At 38.1% G+C, this 18,253-nt stretch overlaps 1 protein-coding gene across 8 annotated transcripts in view; it reads left to right on the forward strand.

Moving 5' to 3' along the window:
* EPHA6 (EPH receptor A6) overlaps positions 1–18,253 on the forward strand; it is a 955,687-nt gene that overhangs the window by 670,920 nt on the left and 266,514 nt on the right. For 7 of the 8 annotated variants that reach the window (XM_034956977.2, XM_008975358.3, XM_055110176.1 and 4 more), the window contains 2 exons: positions 325–395; positions 5,165–5,290. In XM_034956977.2, coding sequence (XP_034812868.2) covers positions 325–395; positions 5,165–5,290 — 197 coding nt within the window. The remainder of the gene's footprint in view (positions 1–324; positions 396–5,164; positions 5,291–18,253) is intronic. The other variant, XM_034956979.2, reaches the window with a different exon arrangement.

The raw sequence follows: 18,253 nt of genomic DNA on the forward strand, positions 1-18,253 counted from the left end.
CAAAATGCTTTTTTTATTTTGACTTTTAATTTTCTTTTTACCAACTCTAGCTATTAGTAGTCATGTAAGGGATGGTTATGGCAGATTATTAAATATTTTCTAAGACTCCTATCTTTCAAATCCATCTACTTAACAGTATTTTATTCTAGGGCTAATTTCAGTGTACATAAAAAACCTTCTATAGAATATTTTCACGTTATAAAGATATTTTAAAAGTGGTCTTTATGACAAGAACTTTGTTCATAGATTATATGTATTTTAATTGGTTTTGCACTGTATGCATCATACTTCTTAAAACAAGTTTTTTTTTAATCTTTTTAAAAGATGTCAGTGGTACATAAAAGCCAAGATGAAGTCAGAAGAGAAGAGAAGAAACCACTTACAGAATGGGCATTGTAAGTAGCGCAGGGACTTTCTTTCATTATTTTGTACTGTTCCAGCACTTCAGGAGTTCATTCAAACTGTATCTATTGAGTTGAGAAAAAAAGAAAAAAAAATCACTTCCAACCTTTCAGCATTAAGAATTTTCATCTGGTTTCCAGGTTTGTTGGTGAAAGTTGCACCTGCTTCTCATTAAATAACATTACCTTGTTCCCAATTCTGCTTGCTGGAAAACACAACAGACTGAATTTGCTAAAAATAATAGTTGACTGATTTTATCAAGTTATTTACCACTCACAATGGCTCTAAAACATGAGTTGATTTTATCTAGTGGAACATTAGACATAGAAATAAATATTAGGGAATCTTTATTCCTTCTTGTAGGGACTGTCTTTTAAATATATAACAAATCAATTTACAATTCATTAATACTAAAAAAGAATATCAGCTCTTTAACTCTTAGAATATGTATGAAATCCTTGGGCTGACTACAAGGTTATATTCATTTGAGAGATCTATTCCCAAGCAACCTATAATTATCACTATAGCTGGTTTGATAACTGACAACTTCTCCTCCTCAACATCCACCTCCACCTCCACCTCCAAATTGCAAACTACTTCAGCAAGACAGTTTTTCTATTGTGAGACACTGAATTAACAAGAAAGGGATGTTCTCTAATTAACCACAATGTAGAGATAATATGCAAGGCAACTTAACTGTTTTATCTTTTATTTTAAATTGAGCAAAAGATAATAAAGGACATTTCAATCTATACCACCCTCCGGGAAAGGGAAAGGCTTTAAGTGAGGAACTTTTATTTTTTATTATTTTTTTTAAGTATAATTAGAATTTTTCTTTTTTTCTTTCTTTCTTTTTTTTTTTTTTTTTTTAGTATTTATTGATCATTCTTGGCTGTTTCTCGGAGAGGGGGATTTGGCAGGGTCATAGGACAATAGTGGAGGGAAGGTCAGCAGATAAACATGTGAACAAGGGTTCTCTGGTTTTCCTAGGCAGAGGACCCTGCAGCCTTCCGCAGTGTTTGTGTCCCTGGGTACTTGAGATTAGGGAGTGGTGATGACTCTTAACGAGCATGCTGCCTTCAAGCATCTGTTTAACAAAGCACATCTTGCACCGCCCTTAATCCATTTAACCCTGAGTGGACACAGCACATGTTTCAGAGAGCACGGGGTTGGGGGTAAGGTTATAGATTAACAGCATCCCAAGGCAGAAGAATTTTTCTTAGTACAGAACAAAATGGAGTCTCCTATGTCTAATTCTTTCTACACAGACAGTAACAATCTGATCTCTCTTTCTTTTCCCCACATTTCCCCCTTTTCTATTTGACAAAACCGCCATCGTCATCATGGCCCGTTCTCAATGAGCTGTTGGGTACACCTCCCAGATGGGGTGGCGGCCAGGCAGAGGGGCTCCTCACTTCCCAGACGGGGCGGCCGGGCAGAGGCGCCCCCCACCTCCCAGACAGGGCAGCTGGCCGGGCGGGGGCTGCCCCCCACCTGCCTCCCGGACGGGGCAGCTGGCCGGCTGGGGCTGCCCCCCATCTCCCAGATGGGGCGACTGCCGGGCGGAGACGCTCCTTACTTCCCAGAGGGGGCGGCTGCCGGGCGTAGGGGCTCCTCACTTCCCAGACGGGGCGGCTGCCGGGTGGAGGGGCTCCTCACTTCTCAGATGGGGCGGCCGGGCAGAGGCGCTCCTCACATCCCAGACGGGGCAGCGGGGCAGAGGCGCTCCCCACATCTCAGACAATGGGCGGCCGGGCAAAGACACTCCTCACTTCCTAGACGGGATGGCGGCCGGGAAGATGCGCTCCTCACTTCCCAGACTGGGCGGCTGGGCAGAGGGGCTCCTCACATCCCAGACGATGGGCAGCCAGGCAGAGACGCTCCTCACTTCCCAGACGGGGTGGCGGCGGGGCAGAGGCTGCAATCTCGGCACTTTGGGAGGCCAAGGCAGGCGGCTGGGAGGTGGAGGTTGTAGAGAGCCGAGATCACGCCACTGCACTCCAGCCGAACAATTTCCTCATGAAGTACTGGAAAAGACAACCTTTTTCTCCTTTACTATTTGGACTTTTAGATCATGTACATAACCAGGAATCGAATAAATAATGAATGTTTTCATAAAGAGTATCCGTCTTGGAGGGAGATTCCAGTTGTAGAGATGTTTCACTTGTGCAAAATATCCAACATATCTATTCTGAGAAGGAGTTTCTACTCCCTGAAATTTTTTGCTGTGGGTTTTATCTGTTCGCCTTTCTCCAAAATAATACAGGCTTTCCTTTGCAGTTAAAAATATTTCAGAGGCAATAAGGAAGGCACAAACCATAGTTCCGGTTCTTCCTCGGGCGCAGGGCTAAGTGCAGGCCCGGGGGTCCCTAGAGCTGCCTGGGTGCGGCGCGTCCGGCGCTGGGGGACTGTTGGGTCAGAAAGTGTTCAGGGAGCAGCTGTTGCGCCCTCCCTCGGCCAGCCGCTTGGAGACGCCCCGCCCCCTGCCTTCAACGGCCACCCAGCCCCGCCCTGCACCGCCCCAGCCCCGCCCCATGTGAGGAACTTTTATACAGTAAGTCTGACTCTTACTGCACTGGCAGAGCTGAGAGAACTGATATCTGGCATGGGATAACATGGAAAGGCTGTAAACAGATTGCAGAAACCTGGATCCAGACACCTGGGCTGATGACTTCACGCCGGGCAACCTTAAGATTCACTGCAGGGCATTTAGTACTGCTATGCAGAGGGAAAAGGTGCTCCTGAGGCATTTATTATCTGTTTTCCAAGAGGTAGGTTAGCATAAACCAAACCAGTTGGGCCCAGCATGAAGCGATGAAAATAACTCGAGACAGCCAAGGAGGTAGAAGAAAGTTAACCAACTGATGTTTAAGAAGACGTTGATAAGTTTAAATTAGTAACCAGGTATTCAAAATTGGAATTCAGTTTGGTTGTTTATTTTCCTCTTTTCTACACATATGTTTATAAGAAAAAAATGTGATATTTACTGATCTTATTCTATAGAAATGTGTACCACCTTAAATAATTGAATAGTTTAATAGTTAAAACCACATATGAGTTAATAAATGATGCTTGTTATCTGTGCCTAGCATAATATTATCAACATGACCACAGATCTGATTAGATATCACTAATAATTAGTAGTGGCTACTAGGTTTGAGGTTATAGAACTCAGTCTGAAATCACAAATTCTACTAAGTTGTTATGAAAATATCATACGGAATATAAAATAGAGGTACAAACGATCTGTTCTCATTTTCTTCAATGTATGCTTTGAGAAGTCAAGGAAAGCATGACATGTTAAAATTAGTGTCAGGTCTGGGTATACCTGGAAATATGCTTTTCTGGTGCTAATTTGAGAAATATTAATTTTCTCACGGTCCATATGCAGCACTAAGAAGACAGAAGACAAAATGTGTAAATGAAGGCAATGGGCATAGAAGGACTAAGGAAGCAAATTGCTGCTAATATTGGGCATTTCAGCACCTCCTCTAAACTTTATTACCTTTTGTTTGTTTGCTTTTGATTTTTTTGTTTATATGTTTTGCAAGGAGAGTCAAACAACAGTTAACGCTGGGTATTATATGGCTTTCAAAATCTAAGAAGCAACAAAACCAAATACCATCCACTCTGCCACAAATTTCACATTGGTCTTTTAATCCCTACTAGTTTGTATTCAATAAAGGCTCTCTGTGTGATTATTGCCTGTAAAACCATACCTAAGATATTCGGAAAGATAGAAAGATATATAAGAAATGATCTCCTGTCTAGAGATCTAAAATGGAAAATGGAAATTAATGAGCCAGCTTGGTGGCTTGTGCCTGTAGTCCCAGCTACTCAGGAGGCCGAGGCAGGAGGATCACTTGAGCTCAAGAATTCAAGGCCAGCCTGGACAACATAGCAAGACTGCCATTTCTCTAAAAAAAGCAGAGAAATAAATAAATGATCAAAACAGAGGGATATTCATGGGCAGAGGCAGTCTATGACTTCTTCGGATACTCACAAATGGACATACAACCACACATTAATGTTTTCTAGCCATCCTTTCTCATCATCCTAACTGCCTGTAGACTGTGAGCCCTCCATTCTCACCAATGAAGCTCAGCAGATACACAACCAATGACCAGATTTTGGCCTTTGATTTCCATCCTTCCCACCAGGATAGACAAGCTGATCCTATTCAGGACTATATGCAGTCAGTCCATGGAAGCCACTACATGAATACAGAAAATGGCCATTATCCCTACTGGCCTTTCTCGTTTCTATGCCATGAAGTCAGTTCTTTACTGCTTGAGGTTTTCTGGAAAAGGGGGAGACCACAGGAATAGGGCATGAGTTCATGAAACCTAGTGCCGTAGAGTACAAAGAGTCCAGGAGGAACCTAGTGGGCTTCCTTGCTTTGGAGGGAGGCTTATGCCTCATTTTCCCCATTCCCCAAGCTAGAGCAGATGTGGAATGTTTTGGAAGCATAGTGAATGAGTGAGCTGATTAAACATTTTATAGAAATATGAGACATGTGTTTTCTGGAACCTGTCAGCTCACTTTCTAGAAATCCACCAGGTCATTCTACATTAACCGTGAGGTAAATAAATTTTTGACCCTCGTAGTCAAAGCTTTAATATGGGACAGGAAGAAAAGAGAGACTTTAAATCATTATCAAGACTGACTACTTCAGTATGTCATTTCCGGTTTTAAATGTTCACAAGATATAGACCACTGAGATACTCAAACTAAATCAATCGTTTTGTTATTGCTGTTGCAGTGCGCTTCCCGGGAATTAAAACTTACATTGATCCAGATACATATGAAGACCCATCCCTAGCAGTCCATGAATTTGCAAAGGAGATTGATCCCTCAAGAATTCGTATTGAGAGAGTCATTGGGGCAGGTAAATGTCAAATCTACACTTTTGAACAAAAGATTCCTTAATTTCTTAGTAACTGGTTTATCAACATACTATCTTAAATCTTGGCAGTTTTGGTCATTGAAAAGTTTTAACAAGTGAGAAGTAAAGTGATCTTGTATATGTTATTTTTTTTAAGTATATTTAGTGTCCATTTGTTTCCAAACAATGACAACATTCACAAAAGTTACTTTTAACATTCTATAGTCTTTTTTTATAGTAGAGGTAAATTACAATGAAACTAGAATTTTTAGGGGTTTGTCATAAGGTTATAGATTTACTTGAGCGCCAACATCTATAGACATACACTATAATTATAATAGTATTTAAAATGATGACCATGAGCCTCTGCAAGACACAGAAAAGTTCTGAGAATCACCAAAGATAAAATTTGGTTCAATGTAGTTTTAGGTCATTTTAATGCAAATTAATATTTCTCCCTATGTAGAATTTTCCAATCTTAGAACATTTTATTATTCAACTATCCTGAATAAATACAAATTTCTTGTAAATCACCCCACAGGAATTTATGCTGTACATTAGTTAAGGCAGAGGCTAAGCCAATGTAACAAAGAGACTCCAGAATACAGATTTATTCCTCTTTCAGCTGCTTGACCCAAGGTGAATAGTCCATGCTGGCAGAGGAGCTGTCATTCAGGGGGACTTGCAAGGCCCAAGTTCCTTCTGTTCTTGGCTCTTCCTTCCCCTAGCATGCCATCCTCCTGTAAATGACCAAAGCTGGGTCACCAGTACATCTGCCTTCCTGACTGTGAGAAGGAAAAGGAAATAGTTCTGTCTCTCTGGTTTTGCTTTTAAGGCAATCACCTGAAACTTCCAAACACAGTATTCACATCTCAATGGTCCAAATAACAATAACATGGACACACTTAATTGCTAGAGAGTTTGGAAATGGAATTGCCGACAGCTGCCATGCATGCAGCTAAAATGCATACATTTATGCAGGGGGGCTGTTTTCCTAAAATAGACAAGGGATATTGGATCTTGATGGGGAACATAGGTCTCCTCTAGATGCTGGAGATTTGTTTAATCCTTTGGAAAGAGCAGAACAGATGCAAGCATGGCCATTCCAGCCAGGTGTCATGTCTTTACAAAGGCCAAAAGAAAGCAGCTGATGCTCCTCTGTTTCTTTCAAAGTCCTTTTTCCTGCAGAAGGACAAGCTACATAATTTGCAGGGCCCAGTATACCCTGAAATATACAGAGTCCCTTGTTAAAAATTTATTAGTTATTTCAAGACGGTGACAACAGAGAACTAAACCAACTACAGGGCACACCTAAACTCAAGGCTATACGTGACTGCACAAGTTACATACTCATGAAGCTAATCCTGTTTCCCGGGTACACAGAGAAGTAGAACTACCTCAAGAATTCCAGGCACATTTGCAGAGAGTTCTTCCTGATTTCACTCCATTCCCTAGGTACCATAGATCACCTCATCTCCTGCATGGCTGGGTCTCCCTCTGAAAGCTGCCACAAGGGCCTTTATGTTCATAATCTTTATGTTCTCAGCCAAAGAAGCTGCCTTATCAGAAAGATTAAGGACCTGAAATGGAACCAGATTCTCTGTCTTCTTCCACTGAACAAAGAGCACATCAGCAGGCATAATTGAGAAGAGTGATTGAATTATATTCATTTAGCTTTGGAGTTTGTTTTCTTAAGACAGCAAAGGGATAGAGAAGAGAGGAGGTTGGATAATCTCCATTGCACACGATGTTTGGCTTTCTTCTTCTTGCACCTGTGAAAAACTGATATGTCTTTTTATACCGCCTTGTCCAATACTCACATAGATACAGGAGAAGCATTTTCTGTTTTAGCCCTTTGTGCTACAGCATAACAAAATGCCAGTGTCTGAAATCATAATGTTGAGAGATAAAATCAAGTATCTGAAGTATAAACAATAAGAAGAAATAAAATGTTTCTTTTATTTTTAGATATTTTTCAAGTAAAATATAAATTTTTCTCTTAAAAAAGTATAATTGATACTGCAAAAGCAAAAAATAACTACTAAAGAGATTATTTTAATTTCATTTTTCCACCTGCTGTCCCTGAACTCTAATAAGTCATAATGGCGTTTATCTCATTTGGCAAAGACAGATTATCTAAACCATGTAGTTATTCCTATAGATTGGGGTCTCTTTTTAAATCTTTATTCATCTTTGATTGTTTCAGCTTTCAAACAATATGCTAAGGGTCCTTTTACTGTCCATATTCAGAAAAATAACAAAAATAAAACTGGTATGTGAGACAAAAGTATTATAACCTAACTTGCCTCTTTGTGCCCCTGGCCGTACTGCTCTGTTAATTTATTCCTTTAGATCATTGTTATAGCCCTTTTTATGCTGCTCTAATAGAATGCCTCACACGGGGTAGTTTATAATGAACAGAGTTTTTAGGCTCAAGGTCCTGGCGGCTGAAGTCAAGATCGAGGGGCCACATCTGTTGAGGGTCTTCCTGCTGCATCATAACATGGTGGAAGGCATCACATGGGTGAGGGAGAGAAAAAGGGGGCTGACCTCTCCCTTTTATAATGAGGCTGCTGCATTAATCCAGTCATGAGGGCTGAGCCCTCATGATCTAATTACCTCTTTAAGGTCCCACCTCTAAACACGGTTGTATTAAGGATTAAGTTTCCAGTGTGTGCACTTGAGGGGACACATTCAAACCATAGCAGTCATGTTTCTAAAACTTTACTTTTGTAACTGTGTGAAGTGTGAACGTATTCCATAGCAGCAGTGTGGACAAAACATTGCTCAAATTGAAGAAGAACCAGTCGTTATGTAACATCTGTGTACCACTGGTTACTTTCCCAATTTGTAACTATAAATATTTTCTTACATTGTTTTGTATCCTTTATTTTCTTTCCCCAGCTATTGATTGTTTCTTCTGGGACTCTATTTCTTCATCATCTTTGTCCGTTAGGTAGTCCCCTTGGAAATGTAAATTAAGTGACTTAAGTGGTAGTCTAGATGCTAGACAGAGGTGAAGTGAGGTAGAGAAGATGAGAGAGGCCAGATATCAGGTTGTGACAATTGTCAAGTGCAGGATATTCAGGCAGAATTAAGGCATTGACAGTAGGAATGGCAAGGAGTACTTAGATTCACAGTTCATTTCTGAGGAAAAATATACGAGACCTCTGTCTCTTATAGATGCAAGACATGCATGCAAAGCAACAGTTAAGATTACTTTTCAGATTTCTAGTTGGAAAAGCACAATATACATCATTAAATCTTTCTTAAATGAGTTATCAAAAATAAATGTAAAACAGCCACATTAACATTTTCACAAAAAGCATGATATCACACCTGACCTGTGACATTTCTTACCACATTCACTGAACAATGTTTGTTAGATGGCTAATATTTACTTGTAAAAGATAATGTGCCACTTAATCTTTTCATATTAAATCACTATGCTCATTAGAGATATATGTATTCAGGCTGTCTTCCTCAATCTTTGTCCTGAGATTTTCAACTAGTAACCATCAAAATACTGTGCAACTGAACCATAAAAATTTAATTTTTCTGTACATATATTCTTAACATTCTCCTTCTTTCCCTGTAAATTTCACTGGTTTTTTATAAGTTTTCTAGGGTACTTTTTTTGTGTGTGTGTATCACTATTCTATTTAATACTGGCAGCTTATCTTTGTTCATCAATATTGGCCTGAATTTCCATGAAAATGCACATTTCCATTTAAATGAAGTGAGCGGCTCTGTTGCATAGGAGACCATCAAGATCATCTATCTCCTTTGGCTTTTTTGCATTATAAAATGAAATTCTGTGGACAGAGGACTGTAAAACAGAAACTCCCAGGCTAAAACAGCCAAGTCAGATTAGGGAAGAATCATTATTTTATACATATCTTGCAAGATATGAGAAAACGGTAAACAATTTTAATCATGGTCTGAAAAAGGTCATTGAAAGGCTGTCCCTCTTTCAGGGTACTACTAAACCTAAACCAGTATAAGAACAACTTGCCTGGCAGAGTATAATTTTGAAACATTATTCCATTGAAAAAATGATTCTTGTGTCGCTAAGCCCATAGGGCACCCTTCTTAAATTTGACCTTCCCTGTTTCCCTAGTCTCAATGGAAATACATAATATCTTCCTGTCATACATATTCTTTCCCTTTATCTATACAAAACTCATTATGGCCTCCACTATCAGCCTTCTCTTCTGGCTTAGAGTCACCAAATTTTTTCTCTTTCTAGAATAGTCCAGGAAGTTTTAACTGTTGGTTTCTCAGCAGTTATCTGCAGGTAAAAGAATGTCAAAAGGACAACAAAAAGGATATAAAAGTGAGTGTCAAGCCTAATATTTCGATTCTGTTATTCCGTCTTGTTTGAAATCACATTTCCCCTTGATACTATACAAGGCCTAATGTTCACTTCATGTGCCTCTCCTAATTCCCCTGCCACCCTCAACCCAGCAGGCCTCTCTTTTCTACTCTAGAATATATTATTTTTAGTTATCTTAAAGAAACTGTATTTTTGTTTGTCTTTTACACTTGTGTTATATATTCTTGTAGCATGACAATGACAAATGTAGGCAATATTCCAGATGTGGTTTCACAATTCTCTTTATATATTTTTTTTAAAACCTTGTGTTTATGGCTCATTTTCTCTATATTTAGATGAGATGACTTTCTTAGAAATGAGATTCATTCTTGTCCATCAACTTAAAGGATTTATGGTAGAGGTCAGATTCATTTTCTTGTGTATTCTTGAAAACTTTGCATGTTGAGTAGACTGAGAATAAGATCAACAACAGATTTTGGCAAGGCCTTTGTGCCTTTTACTCAATAATTTCATAGCTTTCTAAATCAAATGATGTAATAAAAGATCAGCTTTACCCATTCTCCATCTATATTATGATATGAATGAAAAAGCAAAGAATGAAGCAAGACAGACTCAGATATGAATCACAGCTTTGCTACTAGCTCATTCTGTAAACTTTAGCAATTTAGTTATCGTTCAGAAATTTGGGTCACTCCGTGTATAAAGTAGATTTATAATAACAGCTGTCTTACAGGATTAATAAAAGGATTAGAAATGACTATTAGATTAAAAATAAATACAGTTTTTACATTCAGTTTTGACTGCTGAGATGAATAACACTTATTGCCCAACCCTCAATATACTTTGTGATATCAATATCTGCCCATGCAGAATTCAACAGTCAATGCCTTAGGTAACTGGAATAATATTTATGATTTTCAGAGTTAGTTGAAAATTAGTAATTGAAATGAAATTTTATTTTTGTTACTACATTGAGTTATATCCATGTCAACAAACTCTTTTTCTTTTTAATTAAAGAAACTCAAGGCGGGGCACGGTGGCTCACGCCTGTAATCCCAGCACGTTGGGAGGCCCAGGCGGGTGGATCACGAGGCCAGGAGATCGAGACAATCTTGGCTAACACGGTGAAACCCCGTCTCTACTAAAAAACACAAAAAATTAGCAGGGCGTTGTGGCGGGTGCCTGTAGTCCCAGCTACTCGGGAGGCTGAGGCAAGAGAATGGCATGAACCCGGGAGGCAGAGCTTGCAGTGAGCCGAGATCGCACCACTGCACTCCAGCCTGGGCGAAAAAGCGAGACTCCGTCTTAAAAAAAAAAAAAAAAGAAACTCAAAACTTATTTTTTTATATTAAGGAGGTTATATTTGTTAGGGAATGTTTATTTTTTGTTAAAAAACTAAACAAGTCTTAAGATGAGAATCAAAGGAAAAATTATTTAAATATCTTAACGTAAAACTATTCTACAGTAGTCTATCAATTTATTCTTGGTACATCTAAGGAATTAGTAGATTTACTGTCAGGAGCAGGACTGTATATCAATTTAATAGACTTTCAATTAATTTTTGTTAATTTCATGAGTGTTTACCTGCATTTCAACACCGTACATCTTATTTGGAACCATTTAGTACACATTTTCTATCTTATATACAGATTTCCAAAACTTGCAAGTTGCCTCATCATAGTCATTGTTTGATAAATGCTTGTTTAATAAATAAATAAAATTCTTAAACTAATTTAAAAAAATAATAAGTAAATAAATGAATGACAAAAGGATATAGAATTATTCTAAGTAATGATTTTACATGACTATGTTTATCTGGTTGCCAACAAAAATCTTAATGAAGTATGACAATATAAAATTAATTGCATAATATGTGCAAATAAAAATAAGAAAAATTCATGGAGGACATTTGGGAATTACAATTGTTACATTGCTTTATATTAACAATTTACCTGATAGACCAAAATTATAGAATTTATTATATGCCTTTGCATTTATATAGTAAAATACAGAATTATACAGAAAATATTACATTGATATTTTATTTTGAATTGAGTTTATGTAACGGGGGAAGTAATTTTGAAGAGTTGTTTATAACTTACAAAGAAGTTATTTTTCAAATTTGTTTTTATTTTTTTCTTCTAGTTTGTGTATTGCTAAAATATTAGGTGAAATGAAGGAAATTTGATCCCTATTTTCAAAAGAGTTCTCCAAGGATGTAAGCAAGACTGGGTACATCTTAGAATGATGTTCTTTATGGCTAAGAAACAATAGATGAGAAAGACCCACATATCAACAGCAACAACTTTTAGCCTTTTTATTTCTAGAGTATATTAGTTATCTTTTGCTGCACAACAAATTACCCTAAAACTTAAAACAGGGACATTACTATCTCACAGTGTCAGTGGCTCAGGATTCAGGAATGGCTTAGCTCCTGCACAGTTGCTCACAAGGTTGCAGTCATGGTGTCAGCTGGGACTGTGGTCTCACCTGAAGGTTCAGCTGGGCAAGGATCCACATCCAAACTTATTTGTATAGCTGCTGTCAGGATACAGTCCTTTGAGGGTTGTTGCACAGACAGTTTTAATTCCTCACTGCTGTTGGCTGGAGAACATCCTCAGATTCTTACCATGTGGGCTTCTCCAACGTGGCAGCTTGCTTCATCAAAGCCAGCAACAGAGTCTGCTAGTAAGACAGAAGTCACAGTGTTTTATAACCTAATCATGGAAGTGACAGCAAATTACCTTTGCACGTTCTATTGACCATAAATATGATACTAGACCCTCCCCACACTGAAGGGAAGGGATCACACAAGGACAGGAATACCAGGATGCAGGGATCATTGCAGGCCATCTTAAAAGTTTGCCTACTACAAATAGTATTGTTTCATTATGTTTGGGGCTCTAAGGTGGTCCTAATTAGCCAGCATTCCCAGGAGTGATTTCTCCCCTTCAGTCCAATTCACATCAAAGATATCAAAGATGAGTCTTAGACACTCTCTGATACTCAAGCAGTTTATTCTGGCAGTGCTCTTGTAAGATGGATAGTGCGGAGCAGGCCAGTGGCATGGGCCAGGTACAGTTGGGGGGTCAGATGATCAACTGACCAGGAGGGTCTCTGTCTGGAGACCATTCTCAGAGTTTAGGAAGTTCCTCCCACTTTCTTATACCTGTATTCAGTGTGGGTCAATTATTAGGTGTTTCTTTCATAAAAGGAGTGTAGTCTCTTCTTGTAAGGGTATGCTTTTTTTTTTTAAGGTTTATGAGAGTTGAATCTGTGCTGAGATGGCCTTGTGTATAGGGTATCCAGGGTTTTTAGGTCTCATTCTCATAGACACCCAGTCATCCCCAGGCCTACTTGCATCATACCCCTAAGGACACATAATGTCAGCCCTGTTGAGTAGTTTGAGCAGGCCATAGGGCTGCCATTAATCCCACAGCCACCATGTGTTTGTAGGCAGTGTTTCAAGCAGAGAGCAAGAGTTGTAAGGCCACTTGAGGTCTTGTCTCTGAACTTAATTCTGACACATACAGTTGATCAAAGCAAGTCACAAAGCCAGACCAGATTTAACAAGGTAGAAAAATAGATTTTACCAGTCAATGGGAACAGCAAAATTACATTGCAAAGTGGCATACATGTAGGATAGGGAGGAATTCATGGCCATTTTTTTACAATCTACCACATAGCTGATAGATTTTTTTTAAGTGAATCATTATTTTTTCAAGCTTAATGTGAATAACAGATTATGAATTTATTTGCTATTTTGTCTCTAAGACTATGTTTGCTTTGCACCCCTAATGAATGATATTAATGTTTTCTTAATACTCTCAGTTAATCAGCCTTGGGTTAGGTATTAAAAGGCTTACAAAAAGGAATAATGAGCTGGGCATGGTGGCTCACACCTGTAATCCCAGCACTTTGGGAGGCCGAGGCATGCAGATCATTTGAAGTCAGGAGTTTGAGACCAGCCTGGCCAATGTGGTAAAACCCAGTCTCTACTAAAAATACAAAAATTAGCCAGGCATGGTGGTGGGCACCTGTAATCCCAGCTACTCAGAAGGCTGAGGCAGGAGAATCTCTAGAACCAGGGAGGCGGAGATTGCAGTGAACCAAGATAGTGCCACTGCACTCCATCCTGGGTGACAGAGCGAGAGTGAGACTCAGTCTCAAAAAAAAAAACCGTGAATAATGGAGCATCTCAGACTCAAGCGGGAAGCTAAGGAAAGTATAATATATAAGGTAGGAAGGAGGAAAGAGAGGACAAGATAGATAATAAGTGAAGAAAACATGCAAATAAATTGTTGTTCAAAGAATGTAAAGATCACTGTATACTGGGAGATCAGATCGCATTAGAAAGACTGAATTAGGCATTTAAATATACTGTTAAAGATAAGGATTGTCAAGCTGTAGAAAAGGTATTTTAGATGGGAAAAGCATTAGAAGTGGTAGAATAAATGGTGTGGAGATTAAGAGGAATTTAGGACGTTTTCAAGTATTTAGAGTTTGATGACACTGGATCTTTATTATATCTAATTTCTCTTCAAAACATAAGCTTTTCCTTTTTTTTTTTTTTTTTGATGTGAATGTAACTCTAGCCCTGCTTTTTGGCTATGAATAATGGCTAGTGACTTTTTAGTTTGTTGACTTTTTAATGACAAACTTTAAAGTGATTAAAGAAAAGAGGAAAGATGTTTTACTTTTATTGGGCAAAGAAAAGTAAAAAAGAGTATGGATCGGTATGTGTGTGTGCATGTATACATACATACATGTAAATGTGTTTGTGTTTGTATGTGTGTGTGTGTATGTGTGTATTAGTCAGCTTCACTGTCATAACAAAATATCACAGACTGGGTGGCTTAAAAGGCACAAATTTATTTTCTCACAGTTCTGGAGGCTGGAGTTTTAGATGGGGTGCCTACACGGTCAGGTTCTGGAGAAGCTGTCTTCTGGATCGCAGAGATCCACCTCCTTGTCCTCACATGGCAGAGAAGAGATATATCTTCCTCTTCGTATAAGATCACAGTCTTTATCAGATTAGGGCCCCACTCTGAAAACCTCATTTAGCCTTAATTTCTTCCAAAAGACCATATGTCCAGATGCTGTCACATTGAGTTAGAGCATCAATGTATAAATTTTGGGGGGACACAATTTAGTCCAGTGTGTGCGTGTGTGTGTGTGTGTGTGTAGTGGGTGAGGAAGAAAGCAAGATATTACCTGATGAAAGATTTACTCACTGTTATCCAAGTGTCTGCATGAGTAAATTTTGAATGAAAGAATAAAAATTGTAAATTCATAAAGGATATGCCTGCTAGGTTTGACTTACTGGGAGAGCTCTGTCTGAACTTAGAGCTGAGTTTAGGCTGAGAGCTAAAGCAAACTATCTCATGGTTACCACGTGTCCAGAGAATGGTGGAGGCACAGGGAAACAGAGGGAGGAGCAATAGGTCTCCCAGAGTAAAATCTATAAAGATGGTACAATTTCAGTTACTTTTCAGATAATATGCTGATGTGATTGCTGTTAAGACTATAAGAAAGATTTCAAAAAATCAATATGAATGCTAAAAATCAAACTGTTCAATGTGCAATTGAAGCCTAAGTGCTTAGACCAGGATGTACCTATTATGGGTTATCTTTGTAGTAGGTTCTTCCAACAGATGTTAGAACCTTTTCTTAAAATCAGGTATTTGACATTTTATCACAACTTTTATTAACATCAATGTAACTTGTGTATCCACTGTTCCCTGATTACAATGGAAAAGTACCTTAATTTTATCAGGAAATAATATTTGTGTCATAAATAGGGTTTCTTCCCCAAAAGTTATTTCCACCTTTTATAACCAGTTAATCTATCTCTGGTTAGAATCTTATAAACTTTCCTCGCAGTAAGTGACACTTTCTAACCTGTCTCGTCTTTTCCTGATCTTGTCCCTAAAATTTGGAGTCATTTTATATTTGTTCTTCAAACATCTCATCCACTGGGGGAGAAAATTCAATTTAAATTTTGAGAACAAGAACTAGCCAATTTACCTTCGTGAGCTGTAATTTCCCTATCCGTGAAATAAAAGTAAAATACCTTTACTCCTTCATGATTGTTGTGAGAAGAAAATGAGATAAAGTAGATTCTATCTGACCATCCAGCATTTATCAGAACACCACCAATGAAAGTGTTCACTACCTCCAAGATAGCCCATTCCCTTGGGAACAGTTCCAATAAATCCAGGATATTTGTGAGTAAAAAAAAAAAAAAATGTGCTTCCTTATAACTCCGTACATGATCTTACAACACTGCCTACTGGTACTCGTTCTGCAAAATTGAACTTATACAAAGTAAACCTAATCCTACTTCCACACCACACCATTACCCTTCAAATAGTTAAAGAACAACATGTAAACCTCATAAATCTTCTTTGTTCAGCCTAAATTGTCTAAATCTTTTCAGCCATTTCCATCTGACATGATGTCTAGATACATCATCATTCTGGCCACCTTCCTCTGGAGATCTAGAGTTTTTCTCTAAGTCTTTTCCAGAATTGAACCCAATACTCCAAATGTTTTCTAATCAATGTGAGAACACAGGGATAGCACGTTTCCTGCTGTGCCTCGATTAATGCATCCTGAGTTTGCATTTGCTTTTTGAACAGCTGCCACGCGCTGTTGGCATAGGGAGAGCTTACTACCAGCTTATCCCCAGCGGTCTTTCTCAGAGGAGTTTCTATTAAGCCAGGCCTATTTCTATACTTGTCAATTGACTTTATTACTTTTGAGTGCAATATTATATTTTTATAGGTCTACACTATATATATATGTAAATCATATATATAAATATGAACCATATATATCATATAATTCATATATAAAAATATGAATAGATATAGATATGTTAAAAATGGTCTAGATATGTAATACCTATATAAATTTGTATAGATAGGTAAAGAATGTATATTCTAGAAATATATACTAGAATATATGATATGTTCTTTACATGTCTATACAAATTCTAGTATATATAGAATATATGATATAGAATATATGATATATGTACTTTACATCTCTATACAAACATTATGTGCTTTTCATATTCCCATTTCATAAATATTCCTATTAAATTTCATTGTGTTTCTGTAAGTAAAATTTCTTAACCTGTCCATGTCTTTTTCCATCTCAATTACATCAGCTGGTACAATTATTGTCCTTCTCAGTAACATCTGTGATTTGTTCTGCCTTGCAATTTAGCTGTGTACTCTTATCATAAGAGCTCAGCACTCCCCGTGCAGCAATCATTTAGTATACTCTCTAATTTTCTTCTTCATTGGTACAATAGTTTTTTCATTATTGGAATTCTGTATTTTGTAGTTGCCTATCTCTCACTCTTTATAGAATCTCTGATCAAGAAATTGTACCCAATCCATGTGCATTTTTTAACTGCCACTCTGAAGTTTAATGTCTACAGTTATGGCCGTACTTTTTCCCTGGACTGTAAATATCTTAAAGTGAAAATGGTCAGTTTTTTCCCAGGTTTCCCCACCCCTTGCATTTCATCAGTCTTTATTCAGAACTAAATCAAAATAACAGCTCTGTTGACTTTTTGAAAGATGGACACAGCAGTGAGGCAGGCAATTATGATTTTATAGCTTCTCTCTTATTGCTTTCATGGTGGACTAAATGAATTCGCGGCATGGGAAAGTGTGTTTTGTGAGGATTGATTGAAGTGTGAAGCACATGGACTTTCCATGTGGTCTAATGCAGTACCTTGTTCACATTGAAACCTCTGATATTCTCTTCCTGCCAAAATCTTTGTCCGTGGTTTCCTCCTCGCTTCAGCCTATCAGGAAAAAAAGTCTGTCTTTACCATTAATAGTAGGCAAGAATTATTAAATGTTCATCTGCTTGGGATGAGCTTTACATGCATTATTATTTCTTTTATCATCACAACCCTATAAATCACAAGGATCACATATGTCCATTTTACAGATACGAAAGCTAAGATTTAAAGAGATTAAGTTATTTGGTCAAAGTGAACCAGCTTGTAATAGTGAAGCCAGAGTAACCTTATGTTATAGCTCATGCTTTTATTAACCACAACTTCATTACAAATAATCCTTTATATTTATGAAGCCATACTTCTATAAGAATATCTTCTTCTGGCACTTGTACAGCTGATAATTCTGAAGCCATCTTCACCTATCTTAGGTGAATTTGGCTGTGTTCTTTGCTTTCATTCTGGCCATCTGTCAGTCTTTCTGTTTGTAGTCACTTTCCAACTCTATGATGTATAGACTGTGTTTTGGCTGCTGATTGAGTCTCTGTGATTTGTAGGCTGAAAGTGAATTACCACTACCTAAGTGCATTGATGCACACACAAAAAAAACCAACTGCCTCAGCAGAACCAACAGTAATGTGAATATTGATTATTGTCATGAAATCATTATTTAGGATAGGATTACAAATTTCCCTCATTTGTAGTGAGATTTGCATGTTCTGTGTGGCATGTCAATTTATCACCATTCCCTGTCAGCTCTGCCTTCAAATATATCCCAGGATCCAACCTCGTTTTACCACTTTGCAACAGCCTCCCTGGCCAACCCACCAACACCTCTCCTAGCCTCCCTTCTTCTACCACTCCGTGGTAT

Source organism: Pan paniscus, chromosome 2, assembly GCF_029289425.2.
Source record: "Pan paniscus chromosome 2, NHGRI_mPanPan1-v2.0_pri, whole genome shotgun sequence".
Taxonomy (NCBI): Eukaryota; Metazoa; Chordata; class Mammalia; order Primates; family Hominidae; genus Pan; species Pan paniscus.